The 22,502-nt window shown below is 35.6% G+C and overlaps 1 protein-coding gene across 2 annotated transcripts in view; it reads left to right on the top strand.

Annotated features, from left to right (window-relative positions):
• The window catches only part of RALGPS2 (Ral GEF with PH domain and SH3 binding motif 2), a 131,051-nt gene that overhangs the window by 11,376 nt on the left and 97,173 nt on the right, over positions 1 to 22,502 (top strand). For both annotated transcript variants that reach the window (XM_081026133.1, XM_081026132.1), the window contains exon 2: positions 19,397 to 19,539. In XM_081026133.1, the coding sequence (XP_080882259.1) occupies positions 19,483 to 19,539 (57 nt within the window). In that variant the 5' untranslated portion in view covers positions 19,397 to 19,482. The remainder of the gene's footprint in view (positions 1 to 19,396; positions 19,540 to 22,502) is intronic.

Here is a 22,502-nt window from a genome sequence, read left to right as displayed (position 1 = left end):
GAACTGTGTTGCAACTGATCGGTCCAGGAGTGGGCATTTGACCTAAGGGCTGCTAATTTGTAAGCCAACTAACAACCTAGGATTGTCTAGTGGGGACAATTGTAGCCATTTATAGGAAGCAAGGAGTTAATTTGCCATTGAGCCATGGGAGCTGAAGCTGGAAGAATGCATTAGTGTAGCAGCCTGTAAAACTAGTTTAAGAGAATGGAAAGTAAGTACTGTATTAGGAGAAGCTATAAGTTACAGAAATGATAAAGGGGATGAGGAAGCCAGTTGGTGACTAGAAAAGTATTCCATTAGAAAAGAGTAGGGCGTCTGTGCCAAGAGAAGCACAAAATTCTAAGAGAGAAACTATGTGTCAGAGAGAGACAGGCACAGAGCATGCGATAGAAGATTCTGGTTTCTGTCTGTAGATATTCTTTTTCCATTACTCTAGTACTTCTGTGGCTTCTGCCCTTCTTGAGACCATATCCAGTTTTTTCCCAGGAAAGAGGGCAGCCTGTGGTGTCGGACTTCTATCAGTAGAATTCTGGCTTTATCTTTTACTAGCTGTGTGATCTTGGGCAGGTTGTTTAACGTCTCTGTCTCATTCCTCATTTATGAGCATCATAAATAATACCTTTCTTCATTGGGTTGATGTAAGGATTAAATGAGATGACACATGCAAAGCTTTTAGAACAATGCTAATAAGCACATAACAAATGTTCAATAAATAGACACACACACACACACACACACACACACACTCTCTTACTCTACATATATGCTATTGGGGGCAATTTGAATGAATTTCTTGCAACTAAAAGAGCCTATGGAGTTCATTTGCTTGCAGATTCACTTAGAGCAGTGCAACCAGTGTGTGGGCTAGGTAAGCAAGATTATTTTGGGTAGGGTGTAGGAATTTAAGTATACTCTTATTCACTGTGAATAATAGAACTTGCTGTTTATTAAGCATTTAATGAAGCTTGCTGCTCTTCGAATCATTTTACTTATATTAACTCATTGGGTGGTCACGATAACCTGGTGACGAAGGTACTATTGTTATCTTCATCTTAAAAAGGTGAAAACTGAGAAACAGGGACGCTAACCATCTTGCTAAAGGTTATACAATATGTAAGTGGCAAAGCTAGGATTTGAACCTAGGTGGCATAGTTGTAGAGGTTTAATCTTTACACATCTATTTCCTTTTCAGTTCTAATTTTCCTTTCTAAATGAAGTCAAGGAGAAAGTCTCAGTTTGTTGCTGTTATTCCTTTTACACTTTTCTAATGCTTCTCTCCCATTTTAACAAAGAGGTGGTATACCTCAGGTACAGAGACTTAGGTGGGTAAGATATGATATGAGGTAGTATACTATTGTAAGATTCTTATACTGTATGTTAGTAGTGTGATATTACTTGAAGGAAGAGCATGGTTAGTAAAAAGATGTATACACTAATTCCTAAAGTAATCCCATTTTTAAAAGATTACAAGTAATAAGGCAACAAAAGAGATAAAATGGAATCCGAAAAATATACTCATCTATTTCCAAAGAAGGCATAGAAAGAAGAGGGGAAAACATGGGACAAATAGAAACAAATAGCAAGATAATAACCTAACCATATCAATAATCACAGCAAATATAAATGGTCTAAACAGACCAGTTAAAAGGCAGAGATTGTCAGATTGTATTTTAAAAAAGCAAGACCCAGCTATATCCTTACTTGCAAGAATCATACTTTAAATATAAAGGTACAAATAAGTTAAAAATAAAGGACGGAAAAAGAAATACCATACTTGCAATAGTCAAAAGAAAGGTGGGGTGGCTATATCAAAGTGGACTTCAGAGCAAAGAATATTTCCAAGGATTAAGTATGTCATTACATAAGGATAAAGAGGTCAGTTAATCAAGAGGACAAAACACTTCTAAATATTTGTGCCCCTAATAACGTAATTTCAAAAATACGTACAAGAAAAACTGATAGAATTCCAAGGAAAAACAGATCCTCTGTTTTAGTTGGAGATTTCAGTTCCCTTCTCTGAATATTGAAAATCACAAAGATAGTGGATTTGAACAATAACTGTCAACCAATTTGACCTAATTAATGTTTATAGAACATTCCACATAACAACAGCAGAATATTCTCTGTTCTTCTTAAGTGCACACAGAATAGTTTCCATGATGAACCGTAATTTGGGCCATACAACAAATCTCAGTAATTTAAAATGATTGAGAATCCCTTTGATTATAGTGGAATTAAATTACAAATCATTACCAGAAAATTGGAAAATTTCCTAATAATTGGAAACTACGTAATGTAAGTCTAACCTATGGGTCAAAGAAGAAATCCAAAGGAAATTAGCAAGTATTTTGTACTGAATGAAAATACAACATATCAGAATTTGTGACATACTATAACTAAAGCAGTATTTAGAGGGGAATTTATAGCACTGATGCCTATATTAGAAAAGAAAAAAGATCTCATATTAATGTCCTCTACTTCCACCTTAAGGAATTAGAAGAACAGTGAATTAAACCAAAGTAATTAGAAAGGAAATGTAAAGATCAATGTGGAAAACAATGTATAGAAAACAAAGACAATAGACAAAATCAGTGGAATCAAAAACTGGTTCTTTGGGAAGATCAATAAAATTGATAAAGTTCTAAGCAGACTGATTAGTATCATGAATGACAGAGATGACAACATTACAGATTCTACAGATAACAAAAGCATAACACTAGATTATCATGAACAACTTTATGCCTATACATTTTACAACAGAGCTGAAATGGGCAAATTCTCCAAAAGATACACACTACCAAACTTCACTCAAGAAGAAACAGACAACCTGAATATCCCTGTATCTATTAAAGAAATTGAATTTGTGATTAAAATATTCCCACCTCCAGGTCCAGTTGACTTTACAAGTGAATATTCCTAAATATTTCAGGAATAAATTATACCAGTTCTACACAAACACTTTCAGAAAATTGCAGAGGTGGTAATACTTACTTTGTGAGGCCAGCATTACCCCTATATTCAAACTAGACAAAGACATGAGAAAAGAAGACTACACAGAAATGTCCCATATGAACATACATCCAAAAATTCTGCACAAATTATAGCAAATCGAATGTAGCAATTTATTTAAAAAATAATACATCATGACCAAGTGAAGTTTATCTCAGGAATGCAAGGTTAGTTTAACATTTAAAAAGCAATCAATGTAATTCACTCTGTTAACCAACTTAAAAAGAATAGTTATTTGTTGAGATGATCATCTGGTCATTTCAATAAATGCAAAAAGAAAAAAGCATTTGACAGTCTTACCTCCATTCCAGATAATATCTCTGAGCAAATTAGGATTGGAAAGGAACTTCTTCAACCCATAGAAGGACGTCTCTGAAAAAATTACAGATAATGTAGTTTTAATAGTGGATGGCCAAATGCCTTCTTCCTAAAATCAGGAATAAGACAGGTCATCTCTTCTCACCACTTCTGTTCCAGACTGTACTAGAGGTTCTAGCCAGTGCAGTCAAGCAAGAAGAAAAAAGGAAACGCATCGAGAATGGGAAGGAGGAAGTGAAAGTGCCTTCTTTTTGCAGGCAACATGACTGTGTAGAAAATCTGATGGAATGTACGAAACTCCTAGAACTAAGTGAGTTTAGTAGAGTTGTGGGTACAGGACCAATGTACAGATATCAGTGCACTTCTTTACACTAGCAACGAACAGTGAGAAATTGAAATTTAATAAAATTAATACCCTTGACAATAGCGATATGTATGAAATACTGAACACTATACAGCATTGCTGAACAAAATTAAAGAACACTTAGATAAGTGGGGAGGTATTTCTTATTCATGGATGAGAAGACTCATTGTTGCTGAGATGAACAGTTCTCCCCAAATTGATCTGTTGATTCAGCACAATCATAATCAGACTTTCAACAGGCTTTTTTTTTTTTGTAGAGATTGACAAGCTGATTCTATAATTCATGTAAAAATGAAAAGGACCTAGAATAACAAAAACAACTTAAAAAAGAAGAACAAAGTTGGAGAGCTAATATTACCTGATGTCACAATTCCTTAAAAAATAGAAAGTATTCAAAACAATTAGTATAAAGATGAATAGATCAGTGGAAAATAAAGTCCAGAAATAAGCCAATACATATACTGACAATTGAATTTTAACAAAGTGCAAAGGCAGTTCAATGAAAAAAGTTTACTCTGTTCAACAAACGATGCTGGCACAATTGGAGATTCATATTTAAGCAAGTGAGCTTCAGTCTGTATCTTGTGCTATATACAGAATTAACTCAAAATGAATCAGGCCTAAATGTAAAACCTAAAATTATAAAACTTTTAGATAAAAGCAGGAGAAAATCTTTGTGATCTTAAATTAGGCAAGTATTTTTAAGGTACGATACCAAAAGCACAATCCATAAAATAACACATTGATAAAATGAAATTCATTAAATTAAAATGTATGCTCTTTGAAAGATAGTAAGAGAATGAAAAGACAGGCTGCAGAGTAGGAGAAAATATTTGCAAATCAAATACCTGATTAAGGATTTATGAGGTCTGACAATTAAGTTCCCGAACTTGTTGCAATGATGTTTCTAACCATTTTTTGATATCAGAGGGATTATTCATTATGAATTTGTACCAACTAGACAAACGGTTAACCAAGTTTATTATTTGGAAGTGCTGAAAAGGCTGAGTGAAAAAGTTAGACGACCTGTACTTTTCGCCAACAATTCATGGCTCTTGCATCACGACAATGCACCAGCTCACACGGCACTGTCTGTGAGGGAGGTTTTAACCAGTAAACAAATAACTGTATTGGAACACCCTCCTACTCACCTGATCTGGCCCCCAAAGAGGAAGGAAATATTGAAAGGAAGACATTTTGATGACATTTAGGACATCAGTAGTAATAGGATGACAGCTCTGATGGCCAATCCAGAAAAAGAATTCCAAAATTGCTTTGAAGGGTGGACTAGGCGCTGGTGTCGGTGCATAGCTTCCCAAGGGGAGTACTTCGAAGGTGACTGTAGTGATATTCAGCAATGAGGAATGGAGCACTTTTTCCAGGATGAGTTCATGGACTTAATTGTCTGACCTTGTATATCTAGGATATATAAAGAACTCAAAACTGTTTGTATTATTTATGTAACTTATTAAATATATTAGTCATTAGAGATATGCAAGTTAAAATCACAGTGAGCCAATACACACCTATTAGAATGGCTAAAATAACAAAGACTGACCTCACCAACTGTTGTTACGAGTGGAAGAACTGGAATTCTGCATTTTGCTATTGGGACTGTAAAATAGCGCAACCACTTCAGGGAACAGTTTGTTTGTTTCTTAAAACGTTAAATATAGACCCACTAGCTGTTCCACACCTGGGTATTTACTGAAGATAAAAGACTTGTATACCACTATTCATAGCTGCTTCATTTGTAATAACCACTAAACCAAATGCCTATCAATAGAGGAATGGATAAACAAATTATAATACTCATATATTCATACTACTTGGGAATAGAAAGGCATGAACTGTTGTTGATACAACAACACAGATGAATCTCAGAATAAATGTGCGGAATGAAGGAAGCCAGGTGCTTTGGGAGTGACAGGGTATATGTTCACTGTCTTGGTGGTGGAGATTTTTTTCACGGATGTGTGTGCTACATTGAATGTGTGCTGTTGGTTACATGACGCATATAAATAAGGCTGCTTTTAAAAAGTGACAAAAGATTTATGGAAAACTGCTTCTGTAACATGTATCATTGCTGTACCTTTCACATAATTACTTTAAACATACACAAAGCAGAAAAAGTCACTTGAAATCTTTTTCTTAGAAATCATCAAGATATCCATTTGGAGCAGTGGTTTTCACCAGGGGCTATTCCCCGCCCCCCCCCGCCCCCCCCCCCCCCCCCCGGCACATTTGGCGGTATTTGGAGACTTGATTGCCACAACTGTTAATGGCGTCTAGTGGATCAAGGCTACAGACACTATCAGACAGCTTACAGTGCAGGCCAGGTCCGCTCAACCAAGGAGTATCTGGTCCCGATGACAATAGTGCCACGGCTGAGAAATCCCAGTATCTGAAGTCATTTTATCTGCTTATTATTTGAATCCTGTGTTGAACCCATTATTAGCAAGTTGCTAAACAAAAACCTTTGGAGAAAATCGTCTTAGACTTTGGGAATGTGTAGATGATGTATTGATGAGACTATCATTTTTGAAATAATTATTTTTGTACAGCCACCTGGAGCTGATCTAGTTGGATATGTTGCAGTATTTGTTTTCATATCATTTGAAAAGAAGATGTTACAACATCACCACCACCATATACATAATTTCCAAACCGATTCTAATAGAGGCCATCAGTGGAGCTTAATCGATGGGCTAAAATTTTGTTTTTGTTTGCTTTTGAAATAATTAGTGGCTATTTGGAATCTGAAATTTAGATTTAAGTTTCATTAATTTAAAATGCCTATCTCGCTGCCTTTTGCCAGTGTTCCACAAATAGGCCAAGACTCTTATTCTCAGAGCATATACTTCAGTGGTTTTATATGGTGATGCTTGGATCTTAGTATTGTCTTATTTTGTCATTTTAAAAGAGACGCTGGGAGAGAGGGAACGTAGGTTTGAGTGGAAGAATGACAGGGAAGGACAGGATTTGGATTAGGTTGAGAACATTGGTTTTTAGTATGTTGCTCGTGAGGAGTGGTATTTTTCCAAATGGAGTGATAACTTGAAATTTTGTATCTTCAGTTTGATTAGGAATAGTTTGCTGCTACTACAAATATATCTTAGCTGCTTCGAGGGAAGGCATTGATGTTCCATGGCTGCATTTGGTCCACCTACAACCTTCCTCCTCTTACTTGCATTGCTTGAACCAGAGGCGTGCTTTCTGAAGTAGAACTGAAGTAGAATCTGTCCCTGTTTTTGTTCTAGACCAGGGGTTGGTTGGCAAACGTTCTCGAAAGACTCAGTTAGTAAGTTGGGCTTTTTTTGCAAGCCAGGAAGCCTCTGTTGCATCTATTCAGGTCTCCCTCTGTGGCGTGAAAGTAACCAGAAGCAACACATATATGAATGTGTGGCACTGTTCCAGTAAAACTTAATTTACAAAAACAGGGCTGGATTCAGCTTGTGAGCCATAGTTTGCCAACTCCTGTTCTAGACCATCAGCATTCCTCTTTGGGACATTTGGCATTTTCTGGTTAGTTTCCCACTGGTGGCTGGTTACAAATGGAGAAAGTGGTACCCTTTCACTTGCAGCTGCTCTGTTGTATTATTGGCTTTTACTGATGATGGTATGGAATAAGTGAATGACACGGACTTTAAATGGGAAGTAGAATGATAAGGCATGCTTAGTTCCCTTCTTGCTCACAATTCGTGTGCAAATGGTCAGTAAATTATAGCAAGTTTACCTTTGAAAAGTCTCTGGAATTGGTTTTTTAAAAATGTACTTAAAATCTCCTGGCTGGTATAGGGCAATAACCTTCTTAGTGCTCTATTTGCTTTTAAGGTTCTCTCTCTAGTCCATCAACTGCCATACATGTTGCCAATTACCTTTCTTAAAATAAAAGTATTATGGCACACATTCCTGCCCGTAATTATGCCGTGACTCCCAGTTACCCACAGTAGCAGTGCTTAACCACTTTTTAGTCCTGAGTCCCTTTGAAAATCATTTGATAGGTATGGATCCAGGAAAATTAATGTTTATGTATGTTCATTGCACAATTTTCATACTTTTCAGAAGTTGGGTAGTTCATGACCCTAGGGTTTAAATTCATGGTCTCTTAGTTAAGAAATCTTGAATTAGAGAATAACATGCATGTTTCTTCTCTTGCTGTTGTAAATGCTTCATGATCTGGCTCCAGTCTGTCTTTGCAGTTTATCTCTGTGTTCATTCTTGTTCTCTCTCTCTCTCTCTCTCTCACACACACACACACACACACACACACACACACACACACACACAAACACACAAACACATTTCTTCTGCAAAGAGTTAACTAACATTCTCCTGTCATGCCAGTTTCTTCCATTCTTCTGTCTTTGTAAGTATTATTTCTTCTTGCCAGGAATGTCCTTACCATTTCCTCTCCATCTGCCCAATTTCTGCTTGTTAAGACTGATCTCAAATATCAGATCTCTGTGAAGACTTTCTTGACATTTCCTCTTTGGCAGACATAAAAAAATAGGAAGGAGTTGTAGCATATGAGACATGTAGGTACAGAAGCTTTCCTTTTGGAGGATTGGGTTGGGGAGGAGGAAGAAAGGAGGATATTTCTAGGAAAGATTTCGTTGTTCTTAAGAGATAATAACTTACCTCTTTTTAACCTCTCTGAGCCTCAGTTGCCTGAGTTGAGTGTAATAATATTTATTTTAGGGGGCTGTTAAAATAAATGAAGAACAGTATTCCAATGTCCACAACACCTCACTATTTATACAGGAAATTCTCTTGTGGCCATTGGGTGGCCTCGGGACCTTACACAGGAGTAAACATCTTCAGAGACCCAGGACTCTTGGTTCTTAATAAAATGTTCTAATGGAAAGCTAGGTTATAGATTTACTAAAACAAGATGTCTTGAAATCCTTGTGCTGGAATTATTTTGTGTAAGCTACAAGTTGCTATGCAAATATTTATGTTGCTAGAGGCATTGTCACTTTTAAAAGGCCAGTGGAATCTTTACTATTAGAGTACATGATACTTTTTTTGGCTAGTCAGTTGCTGATAGAAGAGATCTCTGTCTTTCACAAATTAACACTTGTGGTTTTCACTATTCTATGAATGACTCGGAGGGCGTATGACATGATGATTTATACCTTTGAGGGCGTATGACACATGATGATTTGTACTTTTGCCGAGCACAGATTTGATCCTAGTTCACCACCCAGTGGGCACATCTCCTTGTAATTTTTTCTCTACTTTTTTGTGTAGTAGCTTTTGTTGCCAGCACTGTTTATGCTACTGGAGCCAACTCCTAGTGCTGGTGACCAAAGAGAAGCAAAAAGCTAAGGCTAGGAAGAGGAATTTTGGATAAATTAAAGCGTGAAATGTAAGATCCTGTGGTGGCTTAAATTCATGATATAAATCAGTCTACCCCACAATTTGTGTAATAATGTAAATAAGCATAAATTATTTCAGTAATTTTAGAATCATTAAAAGGTCTGTAGGAGTAAAAATATTCTATTTCAATGTATTATATGCCATACTAGTTTTCTCAAATTTGGGGATTTTTCAAGATGTGTTGGGATAAATCCTTCATCTGTTGTACTTGAAATCATCAGATAGATATTCATTTGTTGAGACTTCTGAATTCAACAGGTATGAATAACATGGTCTCAGGTGTGTGAGTGTTTGTGTGTATCTTTCTGAAACTTGTAAAACCATGTAATTTCATAGTCCACTTATAAGGACTCTGCCTTTTCATTGCCTACAGGTTAAAGTCCAGGCTTTTCTTTTTGCTGTGACAAACACTGCCCTTTCTTTATACCTGCTTCTCCAGACTCAGTTCCTGATGTTTCCGTGTCTCTTTTAAATTTTGCCCGCATAGTGTACTCAACTATTTGCACTTCCGTGAATGCCTCCGACCAAGGATTTTACCTTTGTACATGCCATTTCCTTTGTCATCTTGTTCACCTAATGAACTTCTATTAGATGCGAAGAGGGAGAGAAACTAGACATTTCACCCCCTGCCACCTCCAGAGTTCTACAGCGTTTAAACATTTAGTGAAGGGTTGGTAGGGAGAGGGTAATTTGGCATTATAGAAAATGCTAAGGATTAGCAAACAGAAGGCTTGCATTTAAGACTGACCTCTGCCATTAACTGATTGCGTGAGGGTGTCCAGATTACATGACCTCTTACTGGATTGTTGTCTTATGTAAAATCGGGGGATTGGAGTAAATCAGTGGGTAAACAGACTTGCTCCCTACCCTCCTTTCTTTTAATTTACTTCCATTTTTTCTGCCCTCCTTTTCTTTCATTCTTGCACATTTGAAGAATACAACACTTTCCCACCACTTTATAGTAAATTACTACAGCCATGATTCTCCGTGGGGAGTCTGGGTGTAAGGCATGCCCTGGGATGAGGGGGGCAAATATTAAATAAGGGAAGACCTGGCGATTTGAAATGTACCCCAAGTTGAGATCTCCAAAGTACCTTCCACTTCTTAAATAATATTCATCAGTATATTCTTTGTATTATCGTGGGGAAAAAATATTTGTGGATCTAGTAGCTTAATTCCCCAAGGCTGTTCATGAGCCTGTTTTGGCTCTGAAGTCAAGTGACACTCAACAAGTGACCACTAATAGCATCTGTTGGTGGGAAGAGGTGCACTTTTATTGGATGTGTAGTTTTCTTAGTTCCTATGAAATTTGCAAGTTGAAGGTTTTTAAGTTGATGAGAATTTATAGGGTTCCCCCCTCTGCTTTTTATTTTGAAATAATTTCAAACTAACAGGAAAGGTATAAGGAGTAAAGAGAACTCCTGTATACCCTCTACACAAATTGACCAGTTTTTCACGTTTTGTGCCATTTGCTTTATCGTCACTTCTCTCTCTGTCTCTTTTACATATACGTGCTGTTTTTCTGAAATATTTTGATTTAATTGGATAGTTTTCCTATTTTGATTGCTAATACCGTACAGTGTGTTCAGTGTTTCTGTTTATTCCAAATATATAGTATTCTGAGTTAAATGGACTCTTCTTACAGGCTAGTGTTCTGAATGGAGCAGCTGGTCGGAAGGCACACACACCCACCAAAAACAAAAACAGAAAACGAAACAAACATTTGGAGCAGTCTTTATCTTTTTGCTTGGAATTTCCTTTCTCTTATCTGAATTTCTAGTTAACCTACATTTATATTTTGGGCCAGGTCACGTAGATCTCAGAGCTTTTACGTATTAGAATCACTTGGCAGATTCTCTTCAGCAAACCTTCTGTGCTGGACCTGGAGTATAACCTTTAACAGCATTATCTAACAGATTTCCCCCCTTTAACATTTAGTCATTCGAAAGTCTCTCTTTCCCTACAAGAATTTAGGTTTAGACTATTTAGGGACATATAAATATAAGCTGTCTGTGTAGATATGGGCCAGTTTATAAATGGATCATCCCATTACTTGTACAATTTAGTACAAATGCAACAACATTATATCTGAAAGACTTACGTAGAGTCTCTATGTATTCACTTAAGGGAAAAGAGTTTTAACCCAAGTGAGTTATTTGAAGTAGTTTCATTATTTTAAAGTGTTTCTTTACTTTGAGAAATAATGTCTGCTATTTTAAGGTGGTGAGAACATTTTAAATGGGACAGTTTCTTTTTATTGCCCTTCATAATATGCACTCTACTTCAGGTAGAGTATTAGGGTGGCAATGTGGTAAGTGAAAATTTTCTGGTGTCCTTATTTTTTCCCTCTAAGATCTTAGCTTACTTTGTTTTGAAAATCATCTTTCTAATACATCTTGAATATGTACCTAAAATATTTATAAATAAAATATATATCTAGAAACTGTATAGATGTTTAAGAGTAAACTATAATTTGGTAAGTGATCTGTAGTCTTGCTGGGAAACAGTTTACATATTTTGTTCTTTTGACTTGAGACTTATAAATGTGTAGATTAATTTAGACATCAATTTTTATTTTTATTTTTCTACCTGGGCGGTATGTGAAATTGCTAAACCTGTCGTTGCGGTTGGCTTACAATGATTGAAGTTTCCCCAGAACTTGTCTTTTTAGTTTCAGGGTATGAATTGCTTTTATTCATAGCTTACTATCCTTTGATTAAGAATTAAGTGTAGCTTAGAAGTTTTTATTTATTTATACTGCCACTACTAAGGATAAGTGCAATAATTTCAAGTTAAATATTTTGAATAAACTGATAAAATAATTTATAACATTTATGTCTAATCTACACTTAGAAATTAATCAACATGCAAAGTGGTATCTCTCTTAAGGAACCTCTCATCGTTAAATCCAACGATTTAATATTGCAAACTATTTTTGATCACTTGGTAAATTTCTTTTCCAGTCTACTTGTGTCTTAAATGTGCTTTCAAAATGCTTCATTTAGAGGATTAGTTTACTCACTTTTTTAATCCATTAATTTATATTGAAGTTTTTCACATGCTTCTGGAATTCAGAAATAGAAGAAGGGCTCTTAGAGGTCTGCCTTCTCTCCTTTTGCTTTTTCTTTTTTAAGCCACATCACTGATAGGTGGGCTTTGGGCCTCTGCTTGAATATTAGCAAAGTTCATTTTCTGATAACTTGCCTAAGGCCTTACAGCTGGCTGGTAGTGCCTAAGCTAAGGTTTCAACTCAGGACTGTCTGACTCCAAAATATGTGTTCTTTCCATTATAGTATACCATTTCTAGATGCATTGATTTTATATATTACATATATATATATAATCTATCTATATATAATATATAAAATATATATGTAATTTCATTTAATTCTTACAAACGATCTCCAAGGTATATTTAATCATCCCTTATTTATGAAGGAAGATACCAAAGTTCAGAGATTAAATAATTTACCCAGCATAGCTCACCTGGTTAAAGTCCTAGAGTTAGTATTCTGTATCTCATGCTTCTCCCTCCAAACTGCTTTCTCTGCTCCCTGGCAAAGGTGAGGGTGAAGGAAGGGGAGAAAGGAGGGGGTGGGGGGTAGGATGGTGGGGATTATCCATGAATTAATGCAAATTTTTTTTTTCCAATTTAAATGTTGTCTGAGTTTGCCATTTCTGTAGGATTAGGGATTCCGAATTCAAACTGGTGATGGTAGGATGAAGGTGATTGAAGTTAAGGGGATAAACTGTGACCATGGGAGGTTTTGTAGAACCGGAAGACTAGGACAGGATGCCAGAAAACAGACTGGAGAAGCATGGGTGGGAAAGGGGCCTGCACATCAGTTCAGATTCTTTGCTGTTTATTACTCATCTTCTCTAAAGCCCAGTGGGCATGCCCCTGGCATGTTAAACCTTGAAATACTGGTTTAATTTCCTAAGGCCATTTTCCTACTCAGAAACCATTCATGTTTTTTAGTTCCAGTCCCTTCCCTTCGAAATGCCACCATTTGACAGTTGAGACCCCTCTGCAGTTTGGTCCTGTCACTTCTTTGAACCTTTCCAGAGCTCATCAGAAGGGTTCTCCCTAGCAAGCATGCACCTTTGTACCTCCTTTGGGCCATCTTTACTTTCAAATTTGTGCCCTTGTTTATAGTGTTTTTACACTCTTCCTACCCTTCAACTTTTCTTTCTTTATAAACTTAAACCTCATTTACTCCTGTAGAAATCATGTGACTCTTGAACCTGAATCTCAGTGTAACAAGTTGTAGTATTCTCTGGTTCTTTCATTTCCCCCCCTCTACTGGTGTTACAAACTTGAACAGAGTAGGAACAACCTTTTAGGCTCCCTTTTTAGTTTCTCTCCTTTTTTCATTTTCTCTTCTTCCTCTCCCTCGATCCTCTTCCCCCTTCCCCTTCCCTTCTACCTTCCTTATTCCACCTCCTTCTGTTTTTTTCTCTTATCTATCCTTTTATCAGTTCATCCATCTTTCCTGTCTTTTGTTTTTCTGTACATCTGACCTCCTTTTTTTCCCCCTTCCTTCCCTGTGGACTAATTTTGTAGTAAATTCTTTCTTTGTCTAAAAGTGTATTTTATCTTCTCTTGAATGAGACTTTAGCTGGGTATGGAATTCTATGTTAACAATTATTTTCCGTTGGCCCTGTGAAAATACTTCATTTTTTTGTGTCTGTTGGTACTGTTTAGAAGTTTTTCGTTTAATTTTATTTCTGTATAAGTAAAGTGCCTTATCCCACTGGCTTTTTAAACACTTTAATGTGATATATATAGAATATAATTATTTATTTATCCTGCTCAAGACTGGTGATTCCTGAATATGAACATATATGTGTTTTGCATGCTCTGTAAACTTCTCAGCTGTTATCTCTTTAAATAGTGCCTTTCATTATCTCTCTTCCTCTGGAACTGCTCTTAGGCTGTGTTAGATCTTATTCTATTTTTTTATTTCTCTTAATCTCTCTTCACATTTTCTATTTCATTAACTGTGTAGAATTTTTGCATATTTTCATTTTTCTCTTTCTACTTCATAAATTCTCTCTTCATGCCGGCCCAGTGGCTCAGGCGGTTAGAGCTCCATACTCCTAACTCCCAAGGCTGCCAATTCGATTCCCACATGGGCCGGTGGGCTCTCACCCACAAGGTTGCCTGTTCAACTCCTTGAGTCCCTCAAGGGATGGTGGGCTGTGCCCCCTGCAACTAGCAACGGCAACTGGACCTGGAGCTGAGCTGCGCCCTCCACAACTAAGACAAAAAGGACAACAACTTGAAGCTGAATGGCACCCTCCACAACTAAGATTGAAAGGACAACAACTTGACTTGGAAAGAAGTCCTGGAAGTACACACTGTTCCCCAGTAAAGTCCTGTTCCCCTTCCCCAATAAAATCTTTAAAAAAAAAAAAATTCTCTCTTCACTTGTGTTTAATTCTTTTTAAAATACTTTATTTGATTTTCTTACAAATGTTTGTCTTGCTTTTTCATAATACCTTTTGTTTTCAGTTTCTTCCTTTTAGGCTGCTGGTTTTAATCTTTCCTGCTTGATAGCCTGTATCTGATAATTTTTCATCTAAAGTTCTCAAGCAGTAATTCTAATAATTATTGTGTTTCCTCTTTTACTTGTAGTGGGTTTTTTTGAATAGTGTTTGTAAATTTTTATTCTGAGCTTGCCAGTGGGACTTTATCTGTGGGAATCCACATTGCCTGGGTGAGGAATGTTCCTACCCCAAGTATTTGTTCCCTTCATTTGCCTTGGGTTTGGGAGTTTCACTGGCTTGTGAACATATTTAATGTGAATTTCTTGTCTTGAGGGTCTTGGACCATGCTGGTAAATAAATTCACATTCTATACCTGTGCTGGAGCATGTGTACATTACAAATTTTCATTTTGTAGACACCCTCCTCCAGGCCAGGGCAGACAAGTTCCCTTATCCTCCTATACCAGTATATATATTTTTAATAGACTCTCTTACCAGTGTTGGGGGTAGACTATCAATCTCTTTGGCTTTATTTTAGATAAAAATGTGTGTGGGTGGCATAGGGAGAAGAGTATATGGGTCTCAATTTCATTCTCATCTTTTGGTTGCTTTTTCTTCTCCAACTGGTATCAAAATTTAAGCCCATTTCTAATTTCTTTTGTAATGCAAAAATTTTTACATGGTTTAGTCAGCCGTGTTGCTGGAAATAGAAATTCTCGTCATATTCTTTTAAATGTGCGTAGTATTATCTACTGATTATTTGATTGCTATTCTCCCTAAACGTTTATTGTTAATCGGGCATTTACAGAATGACTGCTTTGTTCAGGCATTCACTCATTCTTTCAACAGATACTTGTTAAATTAGTAATTTGAGGTCAAGTATTGTGTTTATGTGCCTGCATGCAAAAATGAAAAATAGTGGTTTTATGTCTTGTTTTAAATATGGGTCTTTAACATCAAGGAACTCAAAGTTCATTGAGGAGAGATACATAAATAAATCAGTGCAAAAATTTAGCAATAGAATTTTGACAAAAGAGCAGTGAAAGCACAATGGTGGCAGACTAATGACCTCTGTGGGAGGCATTGGAGCACTCTTACAATTCCGTGTACATCAGAACCCTTTCTTTTCCTTTTGTAATGACTTGAACTTTTTAAGGGTGGCAAATAGCCAAGATACTCTTGTTTAGTACTATACCAGAAATGTTTTTAAGAGGTAACTACATTTTTTTACTAAACTTTTGCCAGAAAAGAATATAAACTTTTGTATTAATTATGTTGAAAAAAATCTTCTCTGTTACTCAACAACATTTTGATGACTTAATTGTTGAAACAAAGAGGGAGGGAATTTGAGACTAATGTCCAGTTTTCTTATATTAACAATGTTAAGGACACGGTGCAAGTTGAGCTGTCGTACATGCTGAAGTGAGCATGCCTTAATGCTGTGATATACAGGCCATTGAAATCTTTGGGCTTTCCGTAAATGCCATATAAAACGTGTCTTTGATGGTGTTTATTTAAAAACAAATTTTAAACGAAAGCAAATTCTGTAATAACTTTTAAATATTGAATTGCAATTAACAGGGTTTTAATCTTACCCTATTACTTTTTTTTTCTCATGAATCTTATAAGAATAGTATAACAAGTTGTAGTTTCTGTTCAGCCTGTCATTTTTATTTTCATGTTTGTTTATAATTGTCCATTGGAAATTTTTTAATATGGTTATGTACAAAGGCATTAAAATTGCTTCTGGTTTTCACTATTGTAAGTAGTGCTTAATTAAATAGCTTTATCTATATAGTATTTTGTTTTTCTCCAGAGTTTTGATGAGATGAATTTCCAGGACAGATTTTTAAGCCAAAGTGTGAGCATGGCAATTCTGAATGTTCCCAAAGATATTCCACTAATTAATTGTATTTCACTACTATTACCCTTATTGTTGCTTAATTCTTCTAGAGTATGTTTCGCAAAACTATAAATATCTTTAGCATAATATTCTTAATGATAGCATAAATTATTGTATAAAAGAATATGTAACTGGTACTCTGAAATGAGATTAGTGAGAAATTGTCACTTTAACCCTTTGTTCACTTATTTTAAAAGCATTGGTTTCTTGGCGACAATACATTGAGAAAGTGGGGAGTTAGGAGGCTGGGTGTGCCTGCGATTTAATTATCTGGTTTTATGACCTCAAGCAAGGAACTAAATCTACACATTTCAGATTTCCTATTTGGGAATTGTATTGCTTGGAAAGAAGCAATATGCCTATTTCAGGATTTAGACCGAAAAGAGTCAGATTAACTGTCTTTAAAAGTTTCAGAAGAGAATAAGTAGAGATTAATGAATTTAATTAAGAAAAGAGCTGTTGTGATATTGGGTCATGACAGATTGTGCCATTCATAGCACTAGGAAAATTAAATAATATTGAAGCATAGATTTGTATTGTTTAATTTGAACTTTTCTGTATGCAAAGCACAGAAAGGTCTTGAGGCGTGTACTAAAAAGTATACTTCGGACTTGCAGTGTTTTCCTGGCTTCGTTGTCCTTTAACAGTATTAAATACTGTTGACATGTAGTACATTTGTAAATAGTTATGAATGGGATTTTCTTTTAAGGTATGCTTAGCTGTACCTTTTTTTCTTTTTACTAAAAACATAATGGATTTTAATATGACCTTAATTTTCATGGACTATTTGAATTCAAATCAGGCAGAGAAAAGTTGACTCTTTAGTGTTATAGTTTACAAATATATTAATGTTTATTCCTGGTTTGTACCATGTTTCCCCGAAAATAAGACCAGGTCTTACATTAATTTTTGTTTCAGAAGATGTGTTAGGGCGTATTTTCAGGGGATGTCGTATTTTTTCATGTACAACAATCTACATTTATTCAGATACAGTCATGTAATCTTCTGGAACATTGTCATAACGTATTAAATACATCCATCTGGCTGATGATCTTAACTGGGGCTTATTTTTGGGGTAGGTCTTATTTTTGGGGAAACGGTATTACTTTTTCAGTAAATAATATAAAATTATATTTGATATATAAAGTAGATTCAACACACATTTTAACAATTTTATTAAAGTCATGTTTCTTAACACTAGGGGGCACTCTTGATTTATGAATTCATATCTAAATTAATCTTTAGAATGTGGAATGGAATGAAATTATTTGAAAAGATTTCATTGCAAACTGAATATTGCCTTCAGAGAGAATTTGGATTATCAAGCTGGTTTTGTGAAGCAGTGTAAATACAAATTGATCTTAATAGTGTCCTAAGGATAGTGAAGCTTATAAAATGAAATACTATGGATTGGAGGAAGTTAAAGTATTTCTGTGCTCTATTCATTTTCACATTGATTTTCTAAATGTGTTTTAAAAAACCATTATTTCTAATATGTTTTTCATTAAAAAAAATCTAGCATAATGTTTTGTTCTTAGTAGGTACTTAGGATATATCTGAAGAAATGAAGATATGTAAATTTAAGATGTGACTGAAGGCTGCTATCATTAGTAATAATTTTTAAGCATTTGAAAACCAGAAATATGTTTTGTTTCATTTAGGAAACAGATTTGAAGCATTCTCATTTATTGTGTTTGCAGTTAGGATTTAGATGATTCCCACCAACATGTATTTTGACAGAGTTGTGTTTCTAAGGTTTTTGTCGTCTTTAATTAGAAGACTCGATTGATACTTAAGCGTAGTGTGGATTAATTAGATAAAATCTGCATCATAATACAGACCATGTGTCAGCACTGTTTCAGGTGCTTTGCATATATTAATTCATTTGTCCTCACCACAACTCTGAAGCAGGTGCTTTTTAAAATTATTATTTTATAGATAAGGAAAATGAGACAGAAAAGTTAAGCATTGTGCTGGGTTTAAACTTAGGAAGTCTTGTTCTGGTTTGTGCTTCTAAATCACTATCCTATAATGCTTCTCCAGAGAGAAGACAACTTAGCAGCTAGAGAATTATTATTGATATTTTAAACTCAGTTTTTAAAGGGGGTATAGTTTTTAAATATCTAACTTATAGACACCTATCATTTCTATTAAGAAAAACATCATAGAAATTTAAAGTTGGAAAGGGACCTTAAAAGTCCATTTACTCCTGTCATTTTACAGAGAGAAAGAAATCTTATCCTAGATAGGTGAGTCTGTTTGTAGAAAGTGATTAGAACCTCAGGTAAATATTCTGACTTCCAATAAAGTGGAAAGAAATATGGTGTTGTGGAAAGAATATTTGACTAGAATTTTGGATGGATGGCATTCTTTGTTCATTTACCAGGCTGTGTTCTCAGAGGCTGTTTCTTTGTGTTATATGAGTATAATATCTTATTGGTACTTGTGAAGATCAGTGAGATAATGGATTGAAGATATTCAATAAACTTTAGAACTCTATGCATATAAATATATCATATAGTGATATTTGTGGTATCTTTGTAAAGTAGTTTATCAGTAATGGTAAACTTATTAAGTGTTGTTGATTTAGGGATGTCTTTTAGATCTCTAAAAATTTATTGTTATGCCATGTGTTACTTTGCCATGTTTTTTTACACTGTTTACTTAAAACTTGAAAAGGTTTTGAGTTTTTCTTATCATAAGTGAAAATGATGATTTTGCTTTGCTGATTCACAGGCATGAAGGTGACACTGGCCATTTGGTGGGTCTGATCATTTGAAAATAACATACAGGATTGTGTTCAAACTGGATCTAGTGATTTAACTGAAATAAGAGTTTAGTAAAGTTGAAAAAATGATTTTCTGACACTTGTGTTTTTAAGCTTTGAATAATAATTAGACATACATTTAAATTTCCATTTATTTTTTTCAGGAATAATAATGTATTTGTGGCCTTGGACGTGAAGGAGTCCGTCTTCTGTGCTGCTAACGGCGTCGGGGACTGATGTTGAGGAAAGCATGGACGTAATGAACGGGCAGGCAGGCAGTGTTACCACTGCTGCTACTGCCTCGGAGGTAAGGCGTTTACGAAGTTTACTTGGCAAGTTCCTTACCTGGCATTCTAACTCGTCAAGCACTATGGTTGGCCACACATTTAAATCAGAACTTGAGAAAAGGGGGCTATCAATTTTTCAGTTTTTTATAAACCTCCTTTAATGGTACCATTCACATGTTAACTGTGCATGTTAGAAACAGTTACTCCTTACCCACTTAAGATACTTGGCAAATAACGATTACTTAAAATCCTTTCTTGGGTTTAATTTTGAAGGACACATGGAATTTCTTTTGTGGCTTTTTTTACATTCCATGTACCTTGAGGGCAGTAGTACAAGTGAGGCAAAGAAAGATTCTTCTTTTTGGAATCATGTAACTTTGGACACTGTCTCGGTCTCTTGATTCCAAGCCTGTTGAAGGAGATGACAGAACCATTAGCCCAGGGTTGAGAGCTCCTCTTCCAACAGATGGAGGGGAGACTGACGGAGATGCTCACCTCTCTAGTTAATGGATCACGACTTTATTTTTGCCCGACCTTTTCCTCACTTATTTTGTCTGTACATCTTGGGTACTTGCCTGCTTTCCTTAACAACTTCAGCATCTAACGCCTATATTTTTCCCTTTATTATATAGGACGAGAATAATGTTTATGACCCTTTAACACCTTGGCCTCAAATTTCTTGAATAACTTGAGCTCCATTTTGCCCCAGCCAATTACTTAGGCCTTGCTTTCACTGAAATTGCTCTTAAGTCTGTAGTTTTGATTATTTTTCATATGCAGATGATTTCTATATTTTTATCTGTAGCTCTGGCTTCCCTCATAAATTTTGTTAAGTATTTCTTATGGACCAGACATTTTACTTATAATATGAACAAAGGCAAGTTACTCACTGCAATTTTGCCTCACAGCCTGTGTTGAAAACAGTCCAGCTCCTTTCCTGACTTCTGTTGACAGCACCACCATCCCCCTCTCCATCTAAGTTTAAGTTTGGATTTGTCATTAACTTGCCTCCCCTTTGCCCGCCACAACCATTTTCTCATCACAGCAGGAAGACTCCACCTGCAAAACAAGTTTGCAGTCTTCTGTAATGTGTTCTCGGAAGGGTCATCCCACCATCTCTGCTTATTCCGGTGGTTCAAAACAGGTCACAGATCCTGCCTACACTCGAGACGATTCCGTGGGCCGTGACTACAAAGAGACAGACGTTCCTGGCAGGCACCTTAGAGCCTGTCCGCCACACTTGAACTCCAGGATCCAGCCCTTTTCTTCTTATTTCTGCCTCATTTGGTCATTTATTATTTCTTATCTAGATTATTGTGATTGCTTTTTAGTGTCATCTGTCACTTCTGTTCTCTGCTGTGTTTGGTCCATTTGATGATAATTCACTTTTAATATTCTTAAAATACAGCTGTTGAACTTTATTGTATCTCCAAATTGTCAGTGGTTCCTCATTGTCTACTAATTAAGTACAAATGATCTTCAGCCTTGTATTCAAGACTTTCCTCAAACTGGCTCTAATTTTTTTTCTAATAGATTTAACTGGTACTAACTAGTTCTCTACTTGAAATTTACTATCTCATGAAAGAATACCACATCTTGCTGATGTTTGTATAGCTTTTACTTCTGTTAGGTCTGCCTCTATCCATTTTTCTACCTGGAATTTCTCTTCCCATTTCACTGCAAAACAAGACATTTTGTCTGTCTTTCAAAACCTGTTTCAGATACTACACTTTCAGGAAAGTCATTTCCTGATCCCTTGAGCAGATGGGAGCTTTTCTGTTTTTAAAACTATCACTTAAAAAAAAACACACCCTTTTAAATAATTTTTTCATAAATTTATTCATAGCTTTTCTTCCTTTTAGAGATAGGGATTATATTACATGTTTCTATTATATATATAAGTTTACTTGGTATATTTAAAACCATACTACTTGAATACCTTAAATGTATGTGTGTAAGTATAGTATTCATAATTATATATCCTGAATCATTTGGTCTAGTGTTATAGGAAACAGAACTGTAGGGAGCCCTTTTCTGCCCCGTGCCCCCTGCCCCACCAAGGGAGACTACTAGAACCTGATCTACTTGGGGGTAGGGAAATAACCACAATTATTTGTTAAAATAGATTATTTCACTTATATAAACAATTCTGTTGACTTTACAAAAGTGAATGAATTACATCAGGCCTCAGAGTAGTGTAATTTAGTATGTGAGTAGTAAGTGGAGGAAAGACTCTCTTTTAAATTGTCCTACTGTAGCAAGAAAATAAAATTACAAATACATGTTTTCCACCTTCTCTTAAAATATAGATCTATTATCATATTAAAATGCAATTTTCTCTTAAGTGTGATAAGCTTACAGAATGAATAAAGCACTTGATCTGGGCCATTGACTTCTTCTGTCTCAGTACCTTTACTCTTCATCTCTGCTTGAAGGTTCTGTTGTCAGCAGAGTTGTAGTGAGCTGTTTTTAGTCATTTAGAAGTGTTAGAAGTGACATTTAGTCTTGTCTTACATAAAGAATTCCTAACTATCCTCTTAATGGACATTAGGTACTGCTTAGCTTATTACCAGCATATTTATTGGTATTGGGGAAGCAGATGGAAGCACATCACTCGTAATTTTCTAAGCCTCTGCTGATGGCTTGGAAGAAGGACACAGAAAAGGGATTATTTATTTTGATTACCAATGAAATTGCCATTATGATGTGCTAACTTGTCTTGATTGAGTTAAAATCTTGGAGAAAATTACCAAGTTATGTTTAATTGCCAAGTTATTACTTGACAGGATGTGATTAATTACTTGGGCAATTACTGGCTTGGCGTATCCTGCCTAACTGATGTCCGAATGCTTAACATTATGAATAAACTTCTATATTAGTCTTAGGACATAAAATAATATTGTTGACATACTGTAAGTTAGTCATAGTTACAGAGATGAAACACATGAAATAAAATGCTATGTATAAAATCCATTTTTGGGGC

The sequence above is a fragment of the Rhinolophus hipposideros genome, assembly GCF_964194185.1.
Source record: "Rhinolophus hipposideros genome assembly, chromosome: 19".
Taxonomy (NCBI): domain Eukaryota; kingdom Metazoa; phylum Chordata; class Mammalia; order Chiroptera; family Rhinolophidae; genus Rhinolophus; species Rhinolophus hipposideros.
The sequence above is the reverse complement of the archived record's forward strand: the minus strand, read 5'-3'. Positions and strand labels throughout refer to the sequence as shown.